Source organism: Sciurus carolinensis, chromosome 4 (genome assembly GCF_902686445.1).
Source record: "Sciurus carolinensis chromosome 4, mSciCar1.2, whole genome shotgun sequence".
Lineage (NCBI taxonomy): Eukaryota > Metazoa > Chordata > Mammalia > Rodentia > Sciuridae > Sciurus > Sciurus carolinensis.
The window spans coordinates 47100742-47128157 of NC_062216.1; the positions used below are offsets into that span (position 1 = coordinate 47100742).

General features: G+C 37.1%; 1 protein-coding gene across 10 annotated transcripts in view; it reads left to right on the forward strand.

The window, feature by feature from the left end:
- Nucleotides 1-27416, forward strand: part of Dlc1 (DLC1 Rho GTPase activating protein) — a 378868-nt gene that overhangs the window by 241232 nt on the left and 110220 nt on the right. The window contains exon 7 of one of the 10 annotated variants that reach the window (XM_047549296.1): nt 25781-26093. The exons of 7 other annotated variants lie outside the window; for them this stretch is intronic. Coding sequence is in view for 2 of the 3 variants with exons in the window: in XM_047549295.1 (XP_047405251.1) it covers nt 22788-22972 (185 nt within the window). In the remaining variant the exon portion in view is untranslated. 2 more of the 10 variants (XM_047549295.1, XM_047549298.1) reach the window with 2 other exon arrangements.

The following is a 27416-nucleotide window of genomic DNA, read 5'->3' on the forward strand; positions in this document are numbered from 1 at the left end:
CAACTTGACTGTGTGCTCTCATCAGGGATTTGTCTTCATTTTACCTCTACACCCACCCCCCAAGACCACCTGGCAGAATGCAGTGCACCCAGTAGGCTCAGCAAAAGCTTGCACAGATTCTGATTATTCCGAGATAAGACCACGCCCCTCCTGGAAGCATACCTCAAAGCACATGTACAAATCATGAGAGGAATGATTTTAATGAGCTTCCAGGAAATCAGACTGTTTATCCGTTGCTTGCTTCATAACCCAGAGCCACAGCTGGCAGGCTCTGCTCTGCTCAAGGCATCAGCCAAGAGGACACCTGGGAGCTGAAATCTAGCATGTTCTCAGATCTCCAGGTCCTGGAGGGGAGCTGGTAGATCCTGAGGGAGGACAGGCTTCTTCTAATTTGTTAAATGTACTAATAGTTTATGGGACAGGGGATCCTGAGAGGGCGCCCTTTTCTGATTTACACAAAGGTTTCTGTGGGTTATCAGGAGTTCAGGTATAACATATGAAGGGGAAAGATGATCTAAATCATTTTATTGACCTGGTAGATATTAGTTTCATGTTATCACATGTCTATAAATACAGAGATTATTTTTTTTAGATTTCCCTTAAGATACCAAAATGCATGTCCATCTGTAAACACATGTTGACACGTACCTATGTATATACAGAGAGAGAGAGAATGAAGAACTTTATTTTGGGTGAAAGTGAGGACTAGTGTAAACCTATCAATATTGATTTACTTCAAAGGATGTCAGAGTGATTCTCTGTCTCTCTTTCTCTCCTTTCTTTCTGTGTATTAGGTTGGTACTATTTAAAAATGATTGGTAATAACCCACAAAACTTGTGTGCCCCACTCTGGAGATACTATGGTCATTTCTCCAGTGTGACTAGAAAGGCCAGCAAGGCACTAAGGAGCCCAGGTGCAAAAAGCTTTATGATCTTCAGCATCACTATGTGCATCCTCCCCTGATAACTCTATGTGTATGTGTGTGTGTGTATGTTTCCATGCAATGGTGGTCCTTGAAAAAGAAAGCAAGGGATGTAAGTACTTCTTAGTGAGAATAATTTTACTCAATCATAAAAGGTTAGAATTGGAAAGGACCGTGGAGCTTTCTAAAAGGCATCTACTCATTTCACAGAGAAAATTGAAATCTGAAAAGTTTCCTTGGTTTGCATTTCATTTCTTATTTTAGAAAGGCCAAGTCCTTTTTAGGACCAACTGTGTTTCTTCTCTCCCCGGACTCCTAGAAGCCAGGAGGATCATGGGCAAGCCTTCTATGGGCAAGTAGCAAATCTATCTCTTCAGAGATCTCACATTACTGACCTCATAATATTCACCTAATATTGAAATAGCCAGGCAGAGTGGAGCACACCTGTAATCCCAGTGACTTGGGAGGCTGGGACAGGAGGATCTCGAGTTCAAAGCCAACCTTAGCAATGACAAGGTGCTAAGCAACTCAGTGAGACCCTGTCTCTAAATAAAATACAAGAGAGGGCTGGAGATGTGGCTTAGTGGTTTATTGCCCCTGAGTTCAATCCTTAGTACCAAAAAAAATTGAAATAAATAAATATTATCAATTTATTATATTATATCATAATTATGATATTTATAATTAAATATTTTAATAAATAATTAAACATTCATAATTAAATATTATATATTTATTGCAATAAACTCAAAATAAAAAGTTATAATCATTATCTGTTACACTATTTATCCTAAATGGTCCTAACTTACTTACTTTTGGGGCTATTTCCAAAGCAAGTACAACAAGATTTACCTCTCTCAGAGTTGTAACAAGAATATTGTCAATATATTGTTCAATAAATTTTTTAAAGGGTCCAAAAATCTGAGGTTTAATACAGTCAAATGCATTACTATACTCTTCTGTTCACTGTGGATATTACTGTAGAGAGTTTTGTACGGATGCGAGTAAAACAAACCCGTGGCCTTGATGACAAGTTAGTTCCTGGGTTAGGGATTTTAGGTTTCAATTCAGTCCTAACATCAATTTACAAAGAGGAGCAGATAGAATCTGGTAATCAACATCTTCCATTAAAGTACAACACCATTCTCTAATGTCAGTCAACTCGAACTAAGATTGATAAAAAGAAAGAAATCTAAACCAATAAATTCAGTCCTTGAAGTCAATAGAAAATCAATAATCTGTAATAACCAGTATTGAAAAAGTACATGAGACTTAACAGAAAATATATTTAAAGTCAGTTGTACATTTCTTGATGCTACAACTTTTTATAGTGTCAAACAAGTGCAATAGATTCTGCCTTCACCATTTCCTTTATCCTTGTGTAAGTTAATAACTTCTTCTGTTAAACAGTTTTAAATGTTTTATTGAACATATTTTAGATTTGTCATAAATAATTTATAATTTTAAAAAACAGGTCCTATCCTAGGAGTGAAAAATTGGTTAATATCTTTGTTTTTCCTGAAAAAAAAAATTGCCTTTATTTTCTTCAAAGACAGATAATTATGGTATAATTCCTTACAAAAACTCTTGGCTTTCCTACCTTAAAAAAAGATTTTACTGGACTGGGGATATAGCTCAGTTGGTAGAGTGCTTGCCTTGCAAGCACAAGGCCCTGAGTTCAATCCCCAATTCAGCAAAAAAAAAAAGGAAAAAAGAAAAAGATCGTACTATCTGTTTTCAAGAAATAGACAAAACAAACTAAATGGAAACAAATAACCTGTACTCTCCCAGAGTAATCACTATTAATATTTTGGCATCTGTCTTCAGGTTTTTCTTTATCTCTTTATTATAAATGACTTTATAAGCATTGCATGTCAAAATCTGTGTGATGTAGGCAAAGTAACACTAAGGAAAGTTTCAACTTATTAGACAAAAGAAAATCCAGAATGAATTAAACTTTAACTTGGAAAGCTGAAAATAAATTGCAAAGTAAACATTTATTTTCCAATTATATGGGTGAATATATAGGTGTGATCCTTTGATATTAATTTCTCATTTCATCATATTATAGTCTTTTTAATATTTTTTATTTTTACAGACTGCATTTTGTTTTATTGTACACAAATGGGGTACAACTTTTCGCTTCTATGATTGTGCACGATATAGAGTCACACTGTTAGTATAATCATACATGTACATAGGGTAATGATGTCTGTCTCATTCCACCATCTTTCATACCCCTGCCCTCTCCTCCCTCTCATTTCCCTCTACATAATCTAACGTTCCTCCTTTCTTCTCTCACCCCCCACTCCCCACTCCCATTATGGTTAATATTTTGATAGCAGGTTTTTAAAGTTTTTGTGTTGTCTTCTGCTTCTTCCTTCTTACTCTTTTGTGTAATAAGTGCAAAGGCTTCAGTTTTTCAGACAGTCCTCCTGAAAGCTGCTGTAGGCTATTTATAGTCCTCCCCATCCTTCTTGTGTTAATGAATGCTTTTTAAAGCTGTTAGAAATGAAAGGTCACCATGGCTGAATGTGTATGTGGCAATTTGTCCAAATTAACTTATTACTGTGGTCTGGTGGTTGAAGATGGGCCATCTGGCTCCATTTCTTAGGAAATACCCTCCAAAAGAATGGTTCTCCATAGCCTCGACTATCTTTCATCTTAAGGAAAAAAAATAAATCTTTGGTTATCCTCTGGATTAATTATTGTTAAATTTTAGTTTAAGGGACTCTTCGCCTCTATGTCTCATCTATTTCCTCTATACAGGAAAATTGATAGAAATTAGCCCCGAAGAGCCATTTTATATGCAAATTAGGAATTTCACTCATTAAGAAATCTGTCATTCTGTGAAGATGATCACAGATAAAAGTTAAAGATATTGAATATTTAAAAGTTTCCTTTTGACCTTAAGCTTTGAGGAGAGTGCAAGGAATTCTCTCCACATCTTCCTGGTGCATCCCAAGTGAAAAGAGTGTCAGTTTTCAGTGTTATTATCTCATCTTGTAACTATCAATATTTTCAGGGTTGTCCTTGACCCACAGGCACTCTATTGTCAAAAACGACACTTTAGCAGCTCATTTTCATCCGTAAAATTAAGTAAAAGATCATTAAACCTTTTTTAAACCAGCTTTTCACTACTAAATGGATATACTTGTAATAATACAAGCAAATCCAAACATGCTTAAATGACTGTATAAGACTGTCTCACGGTAAAAATAATCAAAAGATAGCATCTGTCATAACTAAATTGGCTTCTAATAAACAAAAGCAAAATAAGAAAAAGACTTAAAAGACTTGAGGCTATAGGCCCCAGAATTGTCTTAACTGCTTGTATTTTTATGAAGGTTCTCAAAATTTTTTGTGGTTTGGCTTCTTTTAAAGTAATATGATTTACAAATCATTTGTTTTGTTTTTTTATGGCAATTTCTCTTTTCTTTACCAAGACCCCATACCACATCAATTCCCACAAAATTCAGATTCCAACATTTATGAGTGAATGTTATCTGACTGTGACTTCAGAGTTCAATTCTTTAATCCTCCAGTGCTCACTGGACAAAAATGTAACTTGCACACACCATTATTTTGTTTTAAGAGGCACCCCAGGCAGATGTTTAGAGAAGGAACCAAGCAAAGTATCATACCACTTCACAGATTTTCCCTGTGCTAGACTGTGTTCCCTCTAGATATGTGTCCATATCTGCAGAACTTGTCTTCATGAGCTCTTATTTCTTTCTTTTTTTTTTTTTTATTTTTTTACGTTTACATAGGGTAATGATGTTTATTTTTTTTCCCTTCCCCCCCACCCCTCCCACCCTTTTCCCTTTATACAGTCCTTCTTTCCTTCATTCTTACCGCTCTCCTTAGCCTAACTCTAAACCTAACCCTAAACCTAATGCTAACCCCTCCCACCCCCATTATATGTCCTCATCCGCTTATCAGCGAGATCATTCATCCTTTAGTTTTTTGAGATTGGCTTATCTCACTTAGCATGATATTCTCCAATTTCGACCATTTGCCTACAAATGCCATAATTTTATCATTCTTCATTGCGGAGTAATATTCCATTGTATAAATATGCCACAGTTTCTTTATCCATTCATCAACTGAAGGGCATCTAGGTTGGTTCCACAATCTGGCTATGGTGAATTGAGCAGCAATGAACATTGATGTGGCTGTATCTCTGTAGTATGCTGATTTTAAGTCCTTTGGGTATAGGCCAAGGAGTGGGATAGCTGGGTCAAATGGTGTTTCCATTCCAAGCTTTCTGAGGAATCTCCACACTGCTTTCCAGAGTGGCTGCACTAATTTGCAACCCCACCAGCAATGTATGAGTGTTCCTTTTTCACCACATCCTCGCCAACACCTATTGTTGCTTGTATTCTTGATAATCGCCATTCTAATTGGGGTGAGATGAAATCTTAGGGTAGTTTTGATTTGCATTTCCCTTATTACTAGGGATGTTGAACATTTTTTCATATATCTGTTGATTACTTGTACATCTTCTTCTGTGAAGTGTCTGTTCATTTCCTTAGCCCATTTGTTGATTGGATTATTTGTATTCTTCGTGTAGAGTTTTTTGAGTTCTTTATAGATTCTGGAAATTAGCGCTCTATCTGAGGTATGGTTGGCAAAGATATTCTCCCACTCTGTAGGCTCTCTCTTCACATTTCTGATAGTTTCCTTTGCTGAGAGAAAGCTTTTTAGTTTGAATCTATCCCAGTTGTTGATTCTTGCTTTTATTTCTTGTGCTATGGGAGTCCTGTTAAGGAAGTCTGATCCTAAGCCAACAAGTTGAAGATTTGGACCTACTTTTTCTTCTATAAGATGCAGGGTCTCTGGTCTGATTCCGAGGTCCTTGATCCATTTTGAGTTGAGTTTTGTGTAGGGTGAGAGATAGGGGTTTAATTTCATTCTATTGCATATGGTTTTCCAGTTTTCCCAGCACCATTTGTTGAAGAGGCTATCTTTTCTCCATTGCATATTTTTGGAACCTTTGTCTAGTATGAGAAAATTGTATTTATTTGGGTTTGTGTCCATGTCCTCTATTCTGTACCATTGATCTACCTGTCTATTTTGGTACCAATACCATGCCGTTTTTGTTACTATTGCTTTGTAGTAGAGTTGAAGATCTGGTATTGCAATACCCCCTGCTTCGCTCTTTCTACTGAGGATTGCTTTAGCTATTCTAGGTTTTTTATTCTTCCAGATGAATTTCATAATTGCTTGCTCTATTTCTGCAAGGTACATCATTGGGATTTTAATTGGAATTGCATTGAATCTGTATAGCACTTTAGGTAGTATAGCCATTTTGACGATATTAATTCTGCCTATCCAGGAACATGGGAGATCTTTCCATCTTCTAAGGTTTTCTTGAATTTCTTTCTTTAGTGTTCTGTAGTTCTCATTGTAGAGGTCTTTCACCTCTTTTGTGAGATTGATTCCCAAGTATTTTATTTTTTTCGATGCTATTGTGAATGGGGTAGTTTTCCTAATTTCTCTTTCTGAAGATTCATCACTTATGTATAAAAATGCATTGGATTTATGAGCATTGATCTTGTAACCTGCTACTTTACTGAATTCACTTATGAGTTCTAAAAGTTTTCTGGTGGAATTTCCAGGTTCCTCTAAATATATAATCATGTCATCAGCGAACAGGGATAGTCTTATTTCTTAATTAACAACATAGCCAAAATCTAAGCCCTAATTAAAGTTGATTTCAGGAGACCATCAGAATTAGATGATGATACTTATTTACAGGAGGTAGACTTGAAACAGACCCATTCTAAATTACCTAGCTAGTCTCTAAACGTATTAATGGAAGCTGTATTTGATTTCAACTAGTAGATGAAGGACCAGGATCTAGTTGAGAAGTAATTGCATGCTGTTATCAACTTTGTAAAGTACATCTAAATTGAAAGAAAAATAACTACAGCATGATCTAGGGTGTACCCTGAATTATACATATCCCATTATTTTAAAAATCAAAAAGTAAAAGGAAAAATGAATAATATATTTGTTACAGCTCATGAGTGGTTGAGACTTTGCAGGAAATTAATATTATTATGTTAGCCTCACAGAGAGATGATAAACCAATAGAAGCCATCTTTCTGCAAACAGACCGTCAATTCAAGACTTTCTTGTTGTAAAGACTGATGACATATGAAGGTTGTGTTTATTTAATACTGAGAAGCTGGATGGAGCCAAACAATTCCAGCCTGTCCAAGTATCAAAACATTGTGTTGACAAAACCTCCAGATGACAAACTAAATTGTTCCACTTTTGCTTATGTTTGAATATCTTTTTGAAACTGAAGCAGCATGGTAGAAGATGAAGGATCTCACAATCTCACATACAGATTATGAGATTATAGGATTTGATTTGAAATTCATGTGGAGTATATTCTTATCCTGAATAAATGCTCCTCTATGGAATGTGCTCCATGATGGGAATATAATATTAAAAATAATATTCAGTTTTTAAAATACTTTATGAGAAAAAGATTAACTGTTAGGGAAAAACATACCGATAACATACAGAAATTTGTTTCTTTTGTTCTTTATAAACAGTATGTGTGTGTGTATATATATATGTAAATATGTATAAATGTTTGTCACATATATCATAAAAATATATATACATACACATTATGAAATGAGGATAATGATGACCAAGAGTTATGTACACATATATACCAGAATTGTAAAATATCTACTTAACATAAGTTAAAAGTGAGAATTACTGTATTTCTCATATTTCATTTTTCCAATATATCATTATTTCTTTCAAAAATATTGCATATTTAGGGAAGGCAAACAAACAGAAGATCTTTATTTTAGTTCTAGTTAAAAAGAAAAGAAAATCTAGGGGACAACATATGAGATACATAGTTATTGCTAAAAATTCTGTCTAATGCAATATGGTATTTGATGCATGTAATAACATATTTGAATTAAAATTCTAGAAATGATGAGGTAAACATCAGTCTCTTCAAACTGCCAAAGCAACATTGTCACTTGAAATGAATATGGGGCATAGGGGAGCATCCTCTCCACCATGACTCTCTTCTCTCTTCTGTAAGGCTGCAGCTGAATCCTCAGGGGAATGGAATAAGAATGTGCCTATTGACTTTGTGTGTGTGATCGACAGTGTAGGAAACGCTCCTGGGCCATCTCTGCACACACCGTCCCCTCCCCAGGCTTTAGCATCCTTGGTCAAAGACCATCTCTGTCCCCCACCCTTTAAGCCTGCCCACTCTCACATGTGATATTGTTTTGGCACTTACTGTGTCTGCAGCCACACCAGTGGCCAGCTCAAATGGGATCACCTCCTTATTTCAGAGAACAGACACCACCACACCGACAGAAGAACTATGAATTCACTAATGGTCATTGAAATAGATTTAGAGTGAGGAAAAGTAAAAACACTGTGGACCAGATTGATAGGCCAGGTATGCTGAGATTCTTGTGTTATTTTTATTTTCTGGAGACATCAACAGCTGAACACAGCAGTCAATAAAAATATCCACCAACACTCAAAATATAAGTAAGCACATCTACATATGATGTGATAGCTCAAAGTTTATACTTTCATAGAGTACTTTCCAGGTAAAGATCAAAACATGCCTTCACCGGCTGGGGTTGTGGTCAGTGGGCGAGTGCTTGCCTAGCATGTGTGAGGCACTGGGTTTCATCCTCAGCACACATATAAATAAATAAAATAAAGGTCCCTTTACAACTAAAAAAATTTTTTAAAAAAACATGCCTTCACAAATAAAAGGCATTTTAAAATTAATCTGCTGCCCAGGTACACACTGTACTCAATCTGGTATAATGTGAATTTGGACAAGCTATATCTCAGTCTCCTTGGTCTCTTTCTCTATTAAACCAGAGAATTGGAAAAGATAACCGCTGTAATATGTCCCTGCTCTGGCATTCTTGAACTTACACAGTGCCCAGCAAAGTGGAGAGTCATGGACCAATAAAAGTGAAAGAACTTTCCAACTCTTTACTTTTCTGTATTTTTAAAATTTCCTACAAAGGGCATGCTTTCTTCTTATAAACTAGGAAGCAACAATTGATTTTTATATTTTAAAAATTCAAAATATACAGGAATAGGGACTCTAGAGATCATGTCATTGAACTAGTGAGATCACAGACTGTCTGTATTCTCCAACCTTTAAGCCTAACCATTCCCACTCATGATATTGTTTCGCCACTGATACTGGTTTTGCCATATGCCATCATCATTAGTAAATCTAGGATAATGACCAAGTCCCTTTGACTCCAGGGGTAGTGTTCTTTGGTGACACATGCAACACATTAAATATAACATGGCAATTATACCCATAAATTAAGAGCAATTTGAAAAACTCATTTTTTGCATCTTCCTGACTTAACTTAAATGGCATAGCACCCAGCAGTAAAACCAAAAATGTCAAGAACTTGAAGGTCATACACTTATTTATAAAGTCCACAACTCCTGCAACAGAGCAACTCCACTTTTGCCTGTGCTGAGTGCACTGACCCATGATTCTGGAGCTTTCTTTCCTCTCCCAGCAGCTAGTCATGTGTGTTTCTGACACAGTGATCTACCACAAAGCTAAGTGACAAATGCCTGGTATACTTTGACATGATGCTTCTTCATCAAGTGGGGAAAAAAGTCCCCAAACTCTTCATGAGCAAAAGCCCATATCTGGATTGAAGCCCCTTTTACGGTCACTCCATTTAGTCAACCTGTCTCTCCTCTACTCCCAAGCAACAAACCTAAAAGAGGAAGAGTGACATCCACTCCCTTGGATTCATTGGTCACCTACTCTTCCTTTACCATTTATTTTTTAAATTTTATCCATATCATGAGACAAACAGACAATGACTTGGTGGGGAGATGCAGTAAATGAACAAAAGCCAATTTTCTCATGCACCCAGTAGGACTCCCAAGGTGTTCTTGACTCTTGGCTATGACCTTTCTACTTGCTCTCTGTTCACACCAGCAAAGACTGGACATCGTATTTATGAAGATACACAATAATCATGATTTACTGGCTGGGAGTGCAAGAAATGCTTTATTGGTTGGTATTAGTCAAACATCAAAGTCCTTTCTTAGAAAGCAGTGCTGTTTCCCTCCTGTTTGGTGTGCATGAAATCAGTGAACCTAATAAAGTAGGAAAGGCTCATTAGGAAGAGCAACAAAGTTCCCAGTGTCCTTTATGAGCAGGCAGCCGCCACAGAAGAGATCAAAGCCTCCCTCGCTGGTGTCCATACATCTGTTTTCTTTTTATCCAACGTGTTATTTGGTTAGTTGTTTGACAACATCAAAGCTTTTGGCCATTAGGTTCTTTGGTCCACATGGGACCAAATTCATTTTACTAATCCATCTGGTCTAAGATGTAAATGTTTTCAATAGCTACAGGTCACCAATTTGAGTGAAATGAACATGATCAGAATTTATCATGAGTTTTAAGGGCCAGGTTCTTTTTATCAGTCTGGAAGTAGAGAGTTTTTTAGATCATTGTAAAGTCACCTCTTTTCCCTAAGGAGTTGTCATGTAAAATTTATAATCCAGGAAAAGAAGAATTTTCCTTGTCTCTCCTCCTCTTTCTCTTTCTCTTCTCTTCTTCACCCTCCATCATTACTGAGTTAGAATTTATGTGCTGTACAATTTGCCCATTTAAAGTATACTGTTCAAGTGTTTTTAAACAGAGTTACACAATTTTAGAACATTTTCATCACCCCAAGAGAAACCCTATACCCATTAGCATCACTCTCCAGTTTCTCCCAAACTGTCCCCCACTGTGGTCTGAGGCAACTCCTAATCTGTTTTCTGTCTCTCTGGATTTGCCTTTCCCAGATATTTCATATAAATGGAATCACACAATACTTAGTCTTTCATACTACTTTATTTCACTGAGTATAATGTTCCAAGATTCATAATGTTGTAATCTGCAGTATTTTATTTCCTTGTATAGTCACAAAATATTCCATTGCAAATACTACTACATGCTACATTAAGTCATCTATCAGTTGATAGACATTTGAGTTGTTTCTACTTTGGACCTGTCATTAGTAATGTTGTCATGAACATTCATGTATAGGTAGTTGTGTGAAAAACTATTTTTATTACTCTTGGATATACACTAGGAACGAGATTCCTGGGTCATGTTTAGCCTTTTGAAGGACTGTAAAACTGTTTTCCAAGGTAGCTTCCCCCTTTTATACTTTTGCCAGCACTGCAAAAATGTTACAGTTCCTCCACATCATCACCAACTCTTGCTGTTATCTTTTTTATTACAACCATGGTATTAATACAAAGTGGTATTAATCAGTTTTGATTTGCATTTTCCATTCTGTATTCATGGCTAATGATGTTGGGCATCTTTCCATGCTTATGGATCGTTGTATGCTTTCCCTGAAGAAATGTCTGTCCTAATCCTTTGTCCATTTTTTCTTTCTTTCTTTTTTTTTTTTTTTCAGTGTTTGGGATTGAATCCATGGGTGTTCTACCACTGAGGTGTACCCCCAGCCCCTTTTAATTTCTATTTTGAGACAGGATCTAGCTGCTCAAGCCAGCCCCAAACTTGTGATCCTCTTGCCTTAGCCTGTTGAGTTGTTGGTATCACAGATGTGTGACATTGTGGTTTCTTTGTCCATTTTTAACTGACTTATGTGGTTTTTTATAATCGAGTTATGAGATCTCCATATAGTCTAAATACAAATAATTTATCAAATATTTAATCTGTAAAATCTCTCTTTTAAAAATTTTATTGAGATGTTCCCTGGTAATTTTTTCCTGTTTTTATGAACAGGAAACTCCTTAAAAGAAATCATGAATCACAATAGAGGAAATACAGTGACTTTCAAATCCCTCTTTGCCAAGTATACAACACTCCCCCCCCAAAAAAAAAAATCCTACTAATAACATTGGAACAAGAACTTTGTAAGTACAGTTACTATTATCACTTCAGTTTTGTTCCAATATTATTTACATTTGTATATAGTTTATAGTTTATCCTGGTATATGTAATCTCTTATAATCTTCCTGACATTTTCATGAAATATTATAGTTATCCCATTTATCCCATTTATTAATGAAAAATTGGAGGTTGGGGGAACACAGGACTAGAGATATTCAATAAAGTTTGTGGTTTAGTCAGCTTTTTTGTTGCTATGACCAAAATATTTGAAAAGAACAATTTTAGAGGAGGAGAAGTTTATTTGGCACTCACAGTTTCAGAGGTCTCAGTCCACGGTCAGCTAGCTCCATTGTTCTGGGCCCAAGGAGAGGCGAAACACCATGGTGGAAGGATATGGTGGAGAAAAGCAGCTCAGAACATGACAATCAGAAATCAGAGAGAGAGAGAGAAAGAGACATTCCCCTCACCAGGGACAAAAATATACCCCAAAGGCATACCGCCAATGACCCATCTCCTCCAGCCACACCCTGCCTACCTATAGTTGCTACCCAGTTAATCCCTATCAGCAGATTAATTTCCTGATTAGGTTAAGGCTCTCATAACTCAGTCACTTCACCTCTGAACTTTCTTGCATTGTTTCACACATGAGATTTTGGGGACCCCCTCATATCTAAACCATAATAATAAGTTGTCACATTAAGGCTAAATTCAGTCAAAAGATCATCCATATAAATTGCAAAATATCCAAGTCAATCTTTATATAATTAAATACGAAGGTCACCAAATCAGTTATGCAAATGATTTATTCTACAGTTTATCCACTTGTGTATGAGGCCTACATGTAGATGAAAAGTAAAACACTTGTCTGTGTCATAATAAGCTGACCATAGTTATTATACCTGGTATCAAACATTGAGAAAACTTCATTTTATCTTTTGTCTATGTTACCACATAAAAGTCTGTGCTCCTGAAAAGGAACATTAGTGTTGGAGAACTCAGTGTGACTATAGAGACAATACCTCGAGTCTGTTTCTAATAGTGATGTATCTACTTGAGACAATAATGCACTTTCCTTGCCACCAACTTACTGTACAATATTGGGCAAATCATAAACCTCTCATGGCTCACGATTGCCACATCTAGGAAGTGCACTGAGATTCCTGAACTGGTCTCATATAGGGTTTTCTCAAATGATCTTTGGGATTATCTGGAATCAGACTTAAATAAATTATGGGACATAAAAGATGTGATCTCTTGGCATCTAAATAAGAAAGAAGTAGGCAATAATGAGTCGATGCAATTGCTTTTGGCTACTCACTAGGTGAGATGATGTGTGTAATTGTGGCGGGGTCACTTTTATTAATATTACCACTAAAGCAAACAGAATTCAGAATAAGGTCAGTGATCGGTCCCACTCCCCACTTCCTATAATCTGTACAGTAATTATGAGCTGTTGCTCATTTGTGCCCAATTTTTTGTCAAGGTTGTTCCTGGAAAGTTGCCTTCTCCCACTATTAATCCATGGTGGTTCCGGTTTATTCTGTCCCAAAACCTGGACTTGAACTACACTAGGAAAACTCAGAACCAATCAAATCTATTCCCAAAATATTATACTACAGTAACCAGAACCTTCCTTCAGATCAAAGTTGTAGCATTTTCCAGGACTTCCAAAACTATTCAGAATCAGTGGGACTCAGTTCTATGCGTGACAGAAAATCAGAGTAGGCGCCACTCTCTCTATAAGGGAAAAATGTTTTCTGAAGCAAATTTCAAGCCACATATTCTGATGTGCTACATAATTGCTTGTGTCATGTGTTATCATGTATGGGGCACCAAGTTCTCTATGTCTCCACCTGAAATACAATATAGAATAAGCCAGGTGCCGTGGTGCACACCTGTAATCCCAGCAGCTCAGGAGGCTGAGGCAGGAGGATCACAAGTTCAAAGCCAGCCTCAGCAAAAGCGAGGCACTTAGTAACTCAGGGAGACCCTGTCTCTAAATAAAATAGAAAATAGGTCTGGGGATGAGGTTCAGTGGTCAAGTGTCCCTAAGTTCAATCCCCCGTACCACCCACCAAAATTAAAGAAAAAAAATATATATATATATATATGCACATATATTTATACTTATATATATATATTTTATTCAGATAATATACTTTATTCAGAAAGTATACATGAAAGTACACTTTCCTATAGAAAACTCAAAATATGAACTTAAAACTGTATTACCTAAAGATGGATCCATTTTTGAAAAAGAAAAAGAAATGAAATGAAAAAGAAAAGAAATGATTCAACTAAGAAAGAGAAAAATCTCTACCGTTTTGTCAAAATGGACTCTTGGATGGAGACATCTGCTTCTCCCATGTGCCCCATGTTCCACTTAGAATCCTTAGTGGTGAAGCCCAAAGCACCTGTGTAGGGAGAAGGGAGGGAAGGAGATATTTGCCCGGCTATAGGTGCCAACTGGTTGTTCACATTCTTTCCTGATCTCTGACCAATCTCAGCTTAACTGGGAAATCTCCAGATGCAAATGTGATAATAGCATTGTTGGAGGACCGGGAGAATGAAGCCTTTTGAAGGTGTCCCCGGGCTGCTTCAGAGTCCAAAGCAAACTTACTTTCAGTAAGAGCCACTTTAAAAAAGAAGTATCATTATTTTTTAAAGGGCAGAACCCCTACCTTTACATAAGAATATCAGCTTCCTACTTAAAATTGCACCAAGGCAGGGAAGGAGCAGACATTTCCACCTTATGCAACAGTCTTTGATCAGTTGCGATGAAGTGGTTTGGACTCTCCAAGAATTCTTCAGATTGACCTTTCATTTCCTGGTGCAGATAGGAAAATTCATTGAAAGTCCAGCAAAGAAAAAAAAAAAAAAAAAAAAACGGAGTCCCTCATCCTAGAGCCCAAATTCTTTAAGTATCTAGAAAATTCCTTGTGAATCTGCCAGCTTTCTACAGATTTCTTTTCCCCCCTGTTTTGTCTTGGGTGGTTAACTTACTATTGCAGGATAAGTAACTTGGCCCTAGCCTTGGGGGGAGTAGCTGCAGTCAAGATAGGAAGAGAGAGAATCTGTAGGCACTCCCCCTGTAGATATTGCCCATATCTATGCCCTTGCTATGCACACTGTCCTGTGCTAATATCGACGAAAGAGGGAAATGGTACAGAAGGAAGTAGCTCCTTAAGGAAGGAAGTGGGCAGTATAGGAAAAACACCTCAGAACCTTCCCAAAATAGAGTCCACCTTTGACCACTTCTTTAAACTCCCTGGTCACCACCCCTGCCCTGCCACACACAGTAACATCGAAACCCTGCAGGACAGGGCTACACATGTTAAAACCTGTCTGAGCCTGTCCCTGTTCAGAAACCATCAAGCATATTTTTCTGAAATTAATGTCCCTGGCATTTATAGTTGTCAGATGCTATGTGGCTTTCAAGCCCTTCATGAACAGATGAGTTTGCTGTATTTGTTCTCACTTTGCAAAGAATTTTATTTTCTTCTTACAGCCAAGAAGCAAAAAAATTAATGAAGTTTCATGACCATTTATTTCATAGAGAACCTCCTGTAATCAACAGGACTAAAATCTGCTCCTAGGCAACAAGATCTTCTAGAAAATAGACTCTGGTTTAAGTTTATATGTCTCAAACAATAAATATCATCACTATTTTTATAAAAGTTTTATGATTGCCTTATGTATTAAACAAGTTTATTTTATTTCCCCAAAGAATTCTGGCAGCCTTGTAAGTGTAAATGAACAATTGTTTTTCTGTTCACCTGTACCAAACTACCTCCTTACAATCAAAATACTCCTTTTTTATTTAAATTAAAACATTTCTTTTTGTGCATCTGATATTTATTTTGTGTATTTGTTTTATTTATTTTGTGTCCTCAGAAGCTATAGTCATTCCAAAACTTATATAATTCGATCATGGCAATTCAAGGTAAAACAGATGGAAAAAAAAAAAGCTTCTTACAGGTACTCTTAAGTATATTTTCCTTTTTATTAGAGTTGGTTTCAGACATTCTTCACATTTTTAGGAAATCTTTTGATTTGCTTCTGTTTTAGTGTGTAATATAAAACTCTTCACCTTTTACTAAAACATATTAAGCAGTGAAAAATTAAAAACAGTATAAAAGCAGGAATAGTTAAAGCCCATCTAAAAGACCTGAAAGCTAAAATAAATTCTTCAAATTATAATGCTTGACTTTTATGTATACATGTATTCCTAACAGACCAATAAAATGGAGTGCTTGTTATTTATTGGACATTGACATTCCATTGGTGTTAGCCAACTAAGTAATTCTTTTTAAAACTTTCCTGTGCAAAAATGTGTACAAAGGAATGTCTCTATACCAATTAATGTTTATAGTTTGTTTTGGAGCATGAAGTTAAAATTAGTTTTTTGTATTCTCTTCTTAGCATATTTAAGGAATATCAGTGGTGGCCAGTTCTAGAGTGTGTAATTCTTGTTCCTTTTCAAAACAATAGCGAGGAGATGATCAAAATCCACTTAACACAAAAAACAAGGCTTTGCAGAGGTAAACAGAGTCTTGTGTTATTTAAAGTGAATCTTAATGTTCTTTGAAGAAAGCATAGGAAGATTATGTACAGAGGTACTGCAAATGATATTTGTACCAACTGAGGAACTTGGGGTGAGGCAGAGGCAGTTCTAGTCTGATGGGCCAGGTTTTTTCAGTTTTTTGGTATAACTATGTATATATACCCACACACATAAATCATATATATATGTATACATATGGTGGGTGAATTGTGTGTGTATACACATGTACTATTTCATATTATCCTTTAACAAATCTAAGGTGCTATCTATTTTACAAAGGAAGAAATTAAGGCACAGATATTTAAGACTGTAGGAAGTCATGCAACTAGTGATTGATAGGACTTGGATTTCAGCCAGATCTGTTTGGAGAGCCTGAGTTCCTCTTGGTGTATTGCAGAAAGAAGAGTTAGTACCTAGAAAACAGAGTAAAGGAGAAGAGCAGTAAAATCACAGGAAAACAAGCAACAGAAGCTACAAGGAAATGATGGCAAGAATTAGGAGTTCTGAAATCGCAAAATGGTGCTTAGATTTGAGAGATAGTTTTAAAATTTTAGCACAGAGAATAGAATAGAATTTTGAATTTCTGATGGAGCAATCAGATGGCAAGATCCCTGGGGAAAATGAAAAGCAAAAACTTTAATGTCATACTTGACTTTTAAAGGATGTGTTTAAAAAAAATCATTGTGTTCAAGATATTACTAAAATGGAATGTAATTTGCCTATCTCAAACTCTTTAGCCTGATAACTCAAAATCCAATGTAAAATAATCTACACTAACCACCTTTTCAGTTTTAATGTTCTCACTGTAACCTGAAGGGATTTAAGATGTGGTCTTCCTTTTTTCACTTATCACAGCAAAAGTAGGTGCTTAAAGAGATTTAATAAAAGCTTATTTTGAGAGTGGCCCACCACCTAAAATTCTTGATGTAATCCATTATTGTAACTCTTAATATATCCTGTGGTGCTCGTACTATGAACACCAAAGGTTGCAGAATAAAAATTAACTGATGGAAATTATACAAAGATCTTCTTAGACATCAGAATTCCAACCTTCTTTGTTCTTTCTTAGCTAAGTTGAACTTCTAACTTGGCAGTACTTGCCTTGACTTTAAGCAATACAAGACTTTGGAAGCAGTTTTTCCCATTGAGTAAAATGGGTCCCTGAGTGAGAATTCTGGTCGTCAGCCAGCTTTTAAGGCCTTTTCCCTGTCGAGATGTCTTTATTCGGGTGACCTGGCAGTAGCAATCATCTGGGTCAGTGGTGTCTAACATCCTCCATGGAGAGACCCAAGGGGCGACACAACAGCATTTGTTTAGTTTGTAGGGGAAACTCTGTGAAGGGGGTGACCTTAATTTAGGACTGGAAAAACCCAAGAAGTTTAAAGTGACTAAGAATCTAAGACTCAAAAGATAGTGCCTTTACCTTCTCGGGCTCTGGAATAACCTTGAGCACTAGCTTGGCAGAAATCTCCGCTGTGAAGTTTAAAATGCAGTCACCTGGCACTCTCTTATGTGGGGCCGTGTTTCATCACTCAGTCCACAGCCTGTGTTGCTGACAGTCTCAACCGTGGTGGCACGGCTGTCACTGAGTCTCCCTGCAGGGTACACAGGCACACCTCCCAAGGCTATTGATCTCCGTGCAAACAATTCATGTTTCAACTCTGTATTTCAGGTTGCACGTTCATGCTATAATGAATCAAAGATAAATTGCACATGTGTTATTTCTAAAATAAGGACAATTCACTTTGCATATTAAAAAAACAAATTGACTGTTTGGGTCCCCACTCCTCCACAGGAACACAATATTTGTAAAAGCAAATTTTATAAAAATTGACAAACTATGAGTGAGCCCAAGAAATATTAAAATATTTGACTCAAAGACAAAAAAAATAATATTTAATAGCAGTATCCAAAGAACATAACGTTCCGTCTTATGTGTTCACTTATTGATCATCATCTTTAACAACTTGGAAACATTTGTTTCCAAGGAAACAAATTATCCTATAGGAAAATATATCCTATGCTTTAAATTAATTCTTGCTTAGATCAAAATTGTAGCATATAAAGAGAAATTCCTCAGCCATTCTACCTGAAACCCAACTGTCGTCCAAACCATTCCACTCAGCTTACCATCCTCACTGATCTCCTTCTTACCTCTGAACCACAATCAACCATTTTTCATTGCAGTAAAATACACATAACATAAAATTCACCATGTAAATTAAACATTAAAACGTACGATTCAGAGGCATTTAGTATGTTCACAATTTGGGCAATGATCACCATTATCTAGTTCCAGAACATTTCAGTCATCCCTAAAGGAAACCCCCATACCCATTAAGAAGTCACTCTATACTTCCCTCTCTTCCCAGCCCCTAGAAACCAGTACACTGCTTTCCTTCTGTTATGGTTTAAATATTAGGTGTCCCCCAAAAGTTTGTGTGTGAGACAATGCAAGAAGGTTTATAGAAGAAATTATTGGGTTATAAGAGGTTTGACCTAATTAGTGCACCAGTCCCCTGACAGGGATTAACTTGGTGGTAACTGAAGGCAGATAGGGTGTGGCTGAAGGGGGGTGGGTCCCTGGGGGTGTGCCTTTAGGGTATGTGTTTCGTCCTTCTTGAACAGAGCTCTCCGCTTCCTGAGCATCATGTTCTGAGCCACTTCCTTCTGCCACACTCTTCCACTACGGTGTCCTGTCTTACCTTGTGCCCCAAGGAATGGAGCCAGCTGTCTATGAACTGAGACCTTTGAAACTGTGAGCCTCAAATAAACATTTCCTCCTCTAATTGATCTTGTCAAGTCTCTTTGGTCACAGCAGCAATAAAACTGACTAGAACACTGTCTCTGTGGTTCAACCTATTCTGGATATTTCCTATAAATAGAATTGTATCTGTGTTCTTTAATGTCTTTTACACAGAAGTTTCTTTTTTGTGGGGGAATACTGGGGATTGAACTCAGGGGGACTTGACCACTGAGCCATATCCCCAACCCTATTTTGCATTTTATTTAGAGACAGGGTCTCACTGAGTTGCTTAGCACCTCACTTTTGCTGAGTCTGAATTTGAACTTGAGATCCTTCTGCCTCAGCCTCCCGAACTGCTGGGATTATAGATGTGTGCCACTGCGCCCGGCAGCATAAGGTTCTTAATTCACGCATGTTGCAAATATCAGTTCTTCATTCCCTTTTACACATGAATAATATTCCACTGTGTGGTTGTGCTACATTTGATTTATCCATCCGTCCTTTGACAGGCATTTGAAACGTTTCCACTACTTAGCTATTGTGAATAGTGCTACTTTGAACATTTTTGCACCAGTTTTTGTTTGCACACCCGTTTTCAGTTTTTTTGAATATATAAAATGAGGAGTGGAATTGCTGCATTATATGATAATTACATATTTAACTTATTAAGAGACTGCCAAATTGTTTTTAAAAGGTTTTACCATTTTTACATTTCCACTAGCAGTGCATGAGCTAATTTCTCTATATCCTCACCAACACTGGTTGTTTTCCTCTGCTGTTGTGATGGTGGTGGGTGTTATAACTATCCTGGTGGGTACAAAGTGGTTAGTCATGGCAGGTTTTTTTTGTTTTTGTTTTTGTTTTGGGGTGCTGGGGATCGAACCCAGGGCCTTGTGCTTACAAGGCAAGCACTCTACCGACTGAGCTATCTCCCAGCCCCGTCATGGCAGTTTTGATTTGCATTTTACTGATGGTTAGTGCCCTTGAGCATCTTTTCATGTATGGAGACTGCGTGTTAATCTCTGGATAAATTTCTGTTGATTTGCAAATATTTTCTCACATTTTGTGGGTTGCCTCTTTACATTTTCAGGAGTAGCCTTTGATAGACAAAACCCTTTAATTTTGATGAAGTCCAGTTTATCTTTCTTTTATTGCTTGCATTCTTGGTCCACATCTAGGATTCTATTGTCAAATCCAGGACTATAGAGATTTGTGCCTATGTATTCTCTTAGGAGTGTTATAGTCTCAGCTCTTAAATGTAGGTCTTTGATCATTTTTAGTTAACTTTTTTATCTCGTCTGAAGTAAGCATTCAACGTCACTGTTTTGCATGTGGCTTTCCAATACTATTTGTTGAAGAAGCTATTTTGCCATCAAGTATTTCATTTTGAGACTTTCCAGTTGGTAGCATTTTATTTAATTATTCTATAGTAATTTTTCATCATTATTTCATGTATATATATCTTAGTCTCTACAGATAGAAATTCAAAGGAAATTTCCTTCATGTTTTCTAGATTTTATGTAAGGGCTAAGATGGTTTCCAAGTGAGAAATAAAGGCGGCAAAGAAGACTCAAGTTTTGACCCAGGAAAATCAGGATAATTTATTTAAAGGACAATTTTCATTTGTTTCAAAATACAGAATTAATAGGACATAGGGGTTGTTACCATCTCAAGACTCTCATGGCCTTTTGGGGGAAAACAGCACATCTGGTAGCCACTAGAGACATGTGGCTTTTGAGCATGCTGGCAGAGACTTAACAGAAAATCAAGCAATGTTTTTCACATTTCTTCAAAGTCTATAATTTAGGTTCTTATTCCTGTGCTGTATTGTCCAGAATCAGCCAGGTGTGTTAAGATGTGATTGGTGACTCCAGTTTGAAAGTCGGAATCAGGGTCTGGAGTCCATAACCCATAGTGAATTTTGTCTTGTGTGCACAGCACCTTCAAGGATGCATACACAATACAAACCCTCTCCCCAAAGCTTAAATCTCATGTCCCACATCACTCAACTGGAAATTAAGCCAAAGGTTCTCAACCAGGAACAATGTGTTTCCCATGGGACATTCATGATGTCCAGGACATTTTTGGTTATCACAACTGGGGAACTACTGGTATCTATTGGGTAGAGGACAAGGATGCTGCTATGGTCCTATAATGCACAGGACAGCCCCCACACAAAGAATTATTTGATGAAAAATGTCTATAATGCTGGGGTTGAGAAACCTGAGTCTAAACCTTTGCTAATAAAATTATTTCAGGGAAGGAAAAGACAACTCTGTGCTGAAACTCTCAGGAAAATGACAAGGAAAAGACCCTGAGGCAGGTCTTGGAGCACGTGTTTTAGTCAGCTTTTTGCTGCTGTGACCAAATGATCTGACCAGCACAATTATAGAGGAGAAAAGTTTGAGAGCTCACGTTTCAGAGATCTTAGTCCATAGAAGGCTGACTCCATTCCTCGAGGCTGGAGGTGAGACTGAACATTATGGCAGAAGAGTGTGGCAGAGGGACGCAGCTTGCATCATCAGGAAGCAGAGAGAGACAGTCTCCACTCTCCAGATACAAAATATATACCCAAAGTCACGCCCTAATTCCAATCTCCTCCAGCCACCCCCTACCACTTCAATTAATCCCATCAGGGGTTAATTCACTCATTACAACCCAATCATTTCCCCTCTGAATCTTCCTGCATTGTCTCACACGTGAGTTTTTGGGGGATACCTCACATCCAAGCCATAACAACGTATGAGTTCAGTGGGTTGAAGGGTTGGGGGTAAAGTCGGCATAAGAACGTGATCATTGGATAGGAGAGTGACTGGTGGTGGAAGTGAAGATGGACTTGACCCATTTGGAGCAGAGTGCATCATGAAAAGAAGCAGTCGCCAGAACAGTGGGTTTGGAATTCAGAACTGGACCTTAGGACTGCTTTTTCCTCCTGGCAGCTAGGCTCCTAAGAGCGAATCACATTGACTTTCTCAAGTTCAGTGTAAGCCTCTATCAAATGGGAATAATCTTTACATTTTGACCCTTCCTAAGTTTAAGCATCAAATGAGATCCTCTGCAAATAATTTATAACTGAGAATACAAATTGTTGTTGTTAACTTTGTCATTGCGATTGTTACTAAACTGACTTGGTACCAGAGTGTGAGGGCTTTGGAAGCCTGGCAAGGAAAGGATGCTGGGTCTCAGGCACCATCTGGAGTAGGAAAGCAATCGGAGGAAAGTGGCAGGCAGAGGGTTCACTGTGACACAGTGAACAGGAAGAAGGTATAGTTAGAAAAATCATCTAGGAAGGCTTTCTGTGGATGAGAGCACCCAGGGGGAGGAGGCTGCTGCTGCACCAGTGGACTGCACACCAGGGCCCTGCCCGCCAGCTCAGGGACTTTGGTGGCCCTTCTGGTGGGCATATTGGGGAATAGGCTATAGGCCTTTCTAAAGTTGGGCATGAAAATAGGCAAATTATTACAAGGGGTTGGGCACTATCCTTAAGGATGACAATTCTAACCCCCAGTCATGAACCACGGCTGTTATCAAAAGTCATCTCACTGCTGTGACCAAATGAGTGACCCATCTATTGTCACTCAAAAATGCAAGCACTTAAATCCTTCCTTTTCTCCTCTCCTTTTTACCTCCTCTGGAACCCAGCAGCCACAAATCAGGACAGTTGGAAGCGGATGAAGATAAGAGCACAAAGGGATCCAGTTTTCCCCCCTCGGAAGTGGCAATTGGTTTGTCTCCTTACACCTTTCCCCAAGAGGGATCTTTCCATGTTCCTGAATTTAAAAATATGGCCTGGGCAGAAGTGTGCTTGGCAGGACCCTTGCATCTAGTCTGCTCAGCTGCTACAGAAAAAAGGGCTCTTCAGTGACTCTTGACAACATGCCCGTTCCACCAGTGATAAGAGAAGCCCAAGTAGCAACAATACCCTCCCTCCCCTGGCCACGGGCTGACTTCATAATGCTGAGCTGCAGGGTCCACCAAAGGAGGCAAGCAGGAGAGCTACCTCGAAAGTCTACCACCAGGGCCCTGGAAATTAAAAAAGCAACTTTCCTAAAGCACTATTAGAACAAGGCAAGACTAAATGGGCCATTTAAGGCAACCCTCCATGGATCCAGAAGGATCCTCACTGACTTATTTTCCATTCCTTTTCACATTTCTGAAGATTTACTAGACGTGAATAATGTCTCTCATTCTCTGTATCAGTTTGCAAGTTGTTCTTTAACATAACTAAAACCTTCATTTAGGGTAGAAAAACAAGCCCAAGGATATTTTACTCAGAATTTATCTTACAAAGAAAAACAAACAAAAAAGTACTTATTGTGAAATGCATTAACTTATCAAATTCTTAATAAATGTGGGGTTGAGATTTTATTGCACAGTTGGAGCCTTACTACAGACAAAGCTAAGACTCCTAAAAAGTGAAATTTATTGTTAAGGAGAAAAAGGAACATACTATGGGGTTTCTCTTCACTCAAGTGTCATATTTGATTCATGGGTGAAATCAACTTAATTTTTTCATTTTTAAATATCCTGTCCCTTAAAGCCATATATCCTTGGATTTAATACCAGTAATTTCTGTAACATTCTGTAATTTATATATTTACCAAAAATCTGAAGAATCCTGATAAATCCAGGGAGACACACTTCTCCGATCTGCATGGAAGGTACAGAAGGGCACGTTGCTATTTCTGTGTTTCAAGAGTTCAAGTGTATGGTAGATGTGAATGGCGTCTGTGGAGGTGTATAGTGCACACCGCACCTGCACTCACTGGGTAGGAGCATACAGTTGCATAGTCAATTTCCTTTACTGAGATGCATCCAATAATAATTCCTGAGTAAAATTGTGTTTTCTCAGTACTTAGAAATTCATTATCATGCATGGTATCTTTAATTTTAATGGTATCATGAAGAATTTCTATTAAAAGGCTCTCACCTGGTCTCCAAGTGAGACTAAAGAGAAGAGCCATAAATTAATATTCATGTTAAACTCCCATGGCATTAAATATCCCTTCCTGAAATGTGAAGATTCAAAAAGAAAGCACAAGCCATTTTTAACTCCAGACAATAGCAACTGAGAGCTATACAGATAAAAATTTTAAAAGGTGCCCTTGAGCAAAGCCATCTTCGATTACATCAAGTGAAAATGAGCGAAGGCCAAAACTAGACACAAACATTTAGTCAAATGGAAAACATTTCTGGACTTCTGCCTTTTGGACCTGATGACCTCTTGAGCTGTTATATGGTGATATTGAAAATGCTTCACGTATCACAGAGATAACACGAGGATTAAAGGCATGTTTGAAGTTCTTGGAACTATTCTAAGAAAGCCACTAGAGAACACGAAAGCACTGCTAATAATACTGTGCAGGCCATCATTTTTTATTCATTTCATCTTTCTCTTATACTTTTTGATATTAAACTATCACATTATAACATTTTCTAAAGCATTCTTCTTTGACAAAATGAGTGTCAAACCTCACAAACCAGGACAGGTATTAAGAGACATAAAACATGAACTCATTCATTCATTCACTCATGTCAAGCATTAAGCTGGGCACTAAAGACTAACAATACACAATGACCACACCATACCTGACCTGATGGAACGTACCTTTCAACAACAGAAGCAGCAAAACCCTCCGAAGAAAGTGTAGTACTGTTGGATCGTGTGTTCAGGGGGACCTAACTAGTTTAGGGGAGGATCCAGGATACGGAAGGGTAGAAGCAATTGTGGAACCTTGGAAGGCCACCATGTCTGGCTGACCTTTTTAATACAAAGAATGTCACTTTTATTGTTTTTTAACAGGAGTGGAAGTCTTTGTATTATTAACTGAAATTGTCCATGGAGTGTTTAGGTATTTACACCACAATTTTGTTTAAACTGGAGTCAATAGTTATTTCTTGTCTATTGGGAATAATGCCAGCTATTTTTATGAATGCCTTTTCTACATTGTGTTAAAGTTCTGTTTATGATTTATTTAACCTCCTTGTTGTGCAGCTTTAGTTTGCCAGCATTCACCATGTGAATTCTGTTAAAATTTCATTTTAGAATGCTGACATAAAATACATAGGACTAGATTATTTTGACCTGCCAGGACTCCATGTAAATTTAGAAAAAGTTCCTCCTTACCCCTCAGTTTGGTGGTTTCTTTTGTTTTCATTTTAGTACAAACCTATTTTGTACTTCTATTTTATAGTTACTATGCTATAACAAATAGTTTCAATTACAGGAAATTAGAAAAAAGAAATGGACATTTTCACCTTCTAAATCCTGGTGGAGCATTTTTTTTGTTATATGTCTAATAGATGAGGAAACACAACTAGTATTTGTTAGCTACCAATATCATAACCACTGAAGAGTTACAGAAACAGACTAATAATTATCTTAAAAGTTTCCTGCAGCTGGGTATATAGCTCAGTTGGTAGAGTGCTTGCCTTGCATGCACAAGGCTCAATAAAATATCACTTATATTTTAAAAAAATAAAAACATTAAAAAAAAAAAACTTTCCTGCAGAAGAAACCCTTCTCATTCTGTGCCCCCTGCACCATTATTTGTTTCATAGTTGTAAGTCTGGAAAACTTTTTTTCCAGAAAACCAAAACTTTTTTCATTTGAAATTTGCATTTTGTTCCTACAGATGAAATGACAGAAAACAAATATTTTATCAAGGCTTATATGAAGAACTTCAAACCAGAGAATGAGATCTAAAAGCAGCAAGAATAACAAGTGCTTTAGGTTGTTTTGTTTCTGAAGATAATGAGATAAGATAAAGCAATTTCTCTAAAGTATATCAAAATACACCTTGAACAATGAAGTCACTTTAAGTGGAAAACCTAAAGTGGTTCTTTTGAACCACCAGATACCAATAACAAATAAAAATCATCAGCCTTGTAATACCAAAATATCAATGTCCTTCTTTCTAAAGTTGGGGGGGGGAGAGAGAAAGAGAGAGAGAGAGAGAGAGACAGAGAGAGAGAGAGAGAGAGAGAGAGAGAGAGAGAGAGAGAGAGAGAGAGAGAGAAAGAGAGAGAGAGAATTTCCAAACTGATTTAATACAGTAAATGAATTTGAAAAAAAAATGTTTGGGAAATATGGGTCTCTATCAAAAATTAATTTCTACTGTCTCTGTTCTCTTATGAACCAGTTTTATGATTTATTAGGCTTAGTGCACTTTGATTTATTCTTTCTTCTGAAGCTTGCCTCTGATGAATGTTGTAATCCTTATCACTGAGTTTGAGAGCTCTCAACTTTGACCTTCTCCTTCAATGGATGTTTTGATCCTCCTAAAACAATATTTTTTTAAAAACCCTCAAAAGAAGGGGGAAAAATGCTCATCCCAAAAGAACAGAAAGAATTGTTTAGAATGTACTGTTTTGTTAACTGTATAAAAAATAGAATAAAGGCAAGAAAATAACAATTGGTGATGATTTTGCTCCTGCAGCATTTAACTGTAAACCAAAAAGAAGAAGAAAAAAATGCTTCCTCTCTACTCCCCTGTCCCCCAAATTACTAAAAGTTAGCAACTCTAATCTTAGCATTTGAAAGCCCATACTTGATGTTATTTTATTGACTGGACTTGCCATTCACATATTTACATTTATGGGATTTTGTTATTTTTCTCTATTTATGAGAAATACCATATTCTGTAATAAGTAACCTTTCATTTTGTTGTCAGACTGTTAAGTAGAAGTCATCTACTAAGGAGTGAGTTCCGCTGACTCCCCCACGTCTATATCGATCATGATTATTGTTCTCTTAAGCATAGTGGCATGTTCAGTAGCTTTCCTGAAGAAGTATGGTTTTAATGGGCAAAATTATACACAACAATGGAAATTAAATATGCATAGATTGTAAAAAATCTTAAGATGACTCTTTATAGATATATCTATCTACATATCTATAAGGATAGATCGATATTCACAGATGTATGTACATGTATCCATATAAATCCCATTTCCACTGAAAAACCAGTTCCACCCGCTGCCCCTACCTCCAGTTTTTTTAAAAAAATATTGTTTTTCCTGGAACTTAAAAGTTTTTGGAAAAGTACAGCCAGAGAAAAGAGAAGTTGTGATGCATTTGTATACAATGACTTGAAAAGCATCCTGTCATGTGTAAATAATTAGAAGAAATAAAAAAGAAAAGAAAAACCAGACTGGGGTGGTTGCTCAGTGGTAGAGCACTTGCCTAGCATGTGTGAGCACTGGTTTGATCCTCAGCACCACCTATGAATAAATAAAATAAAGGTCCATTGACAACTAAAAAATACTTAT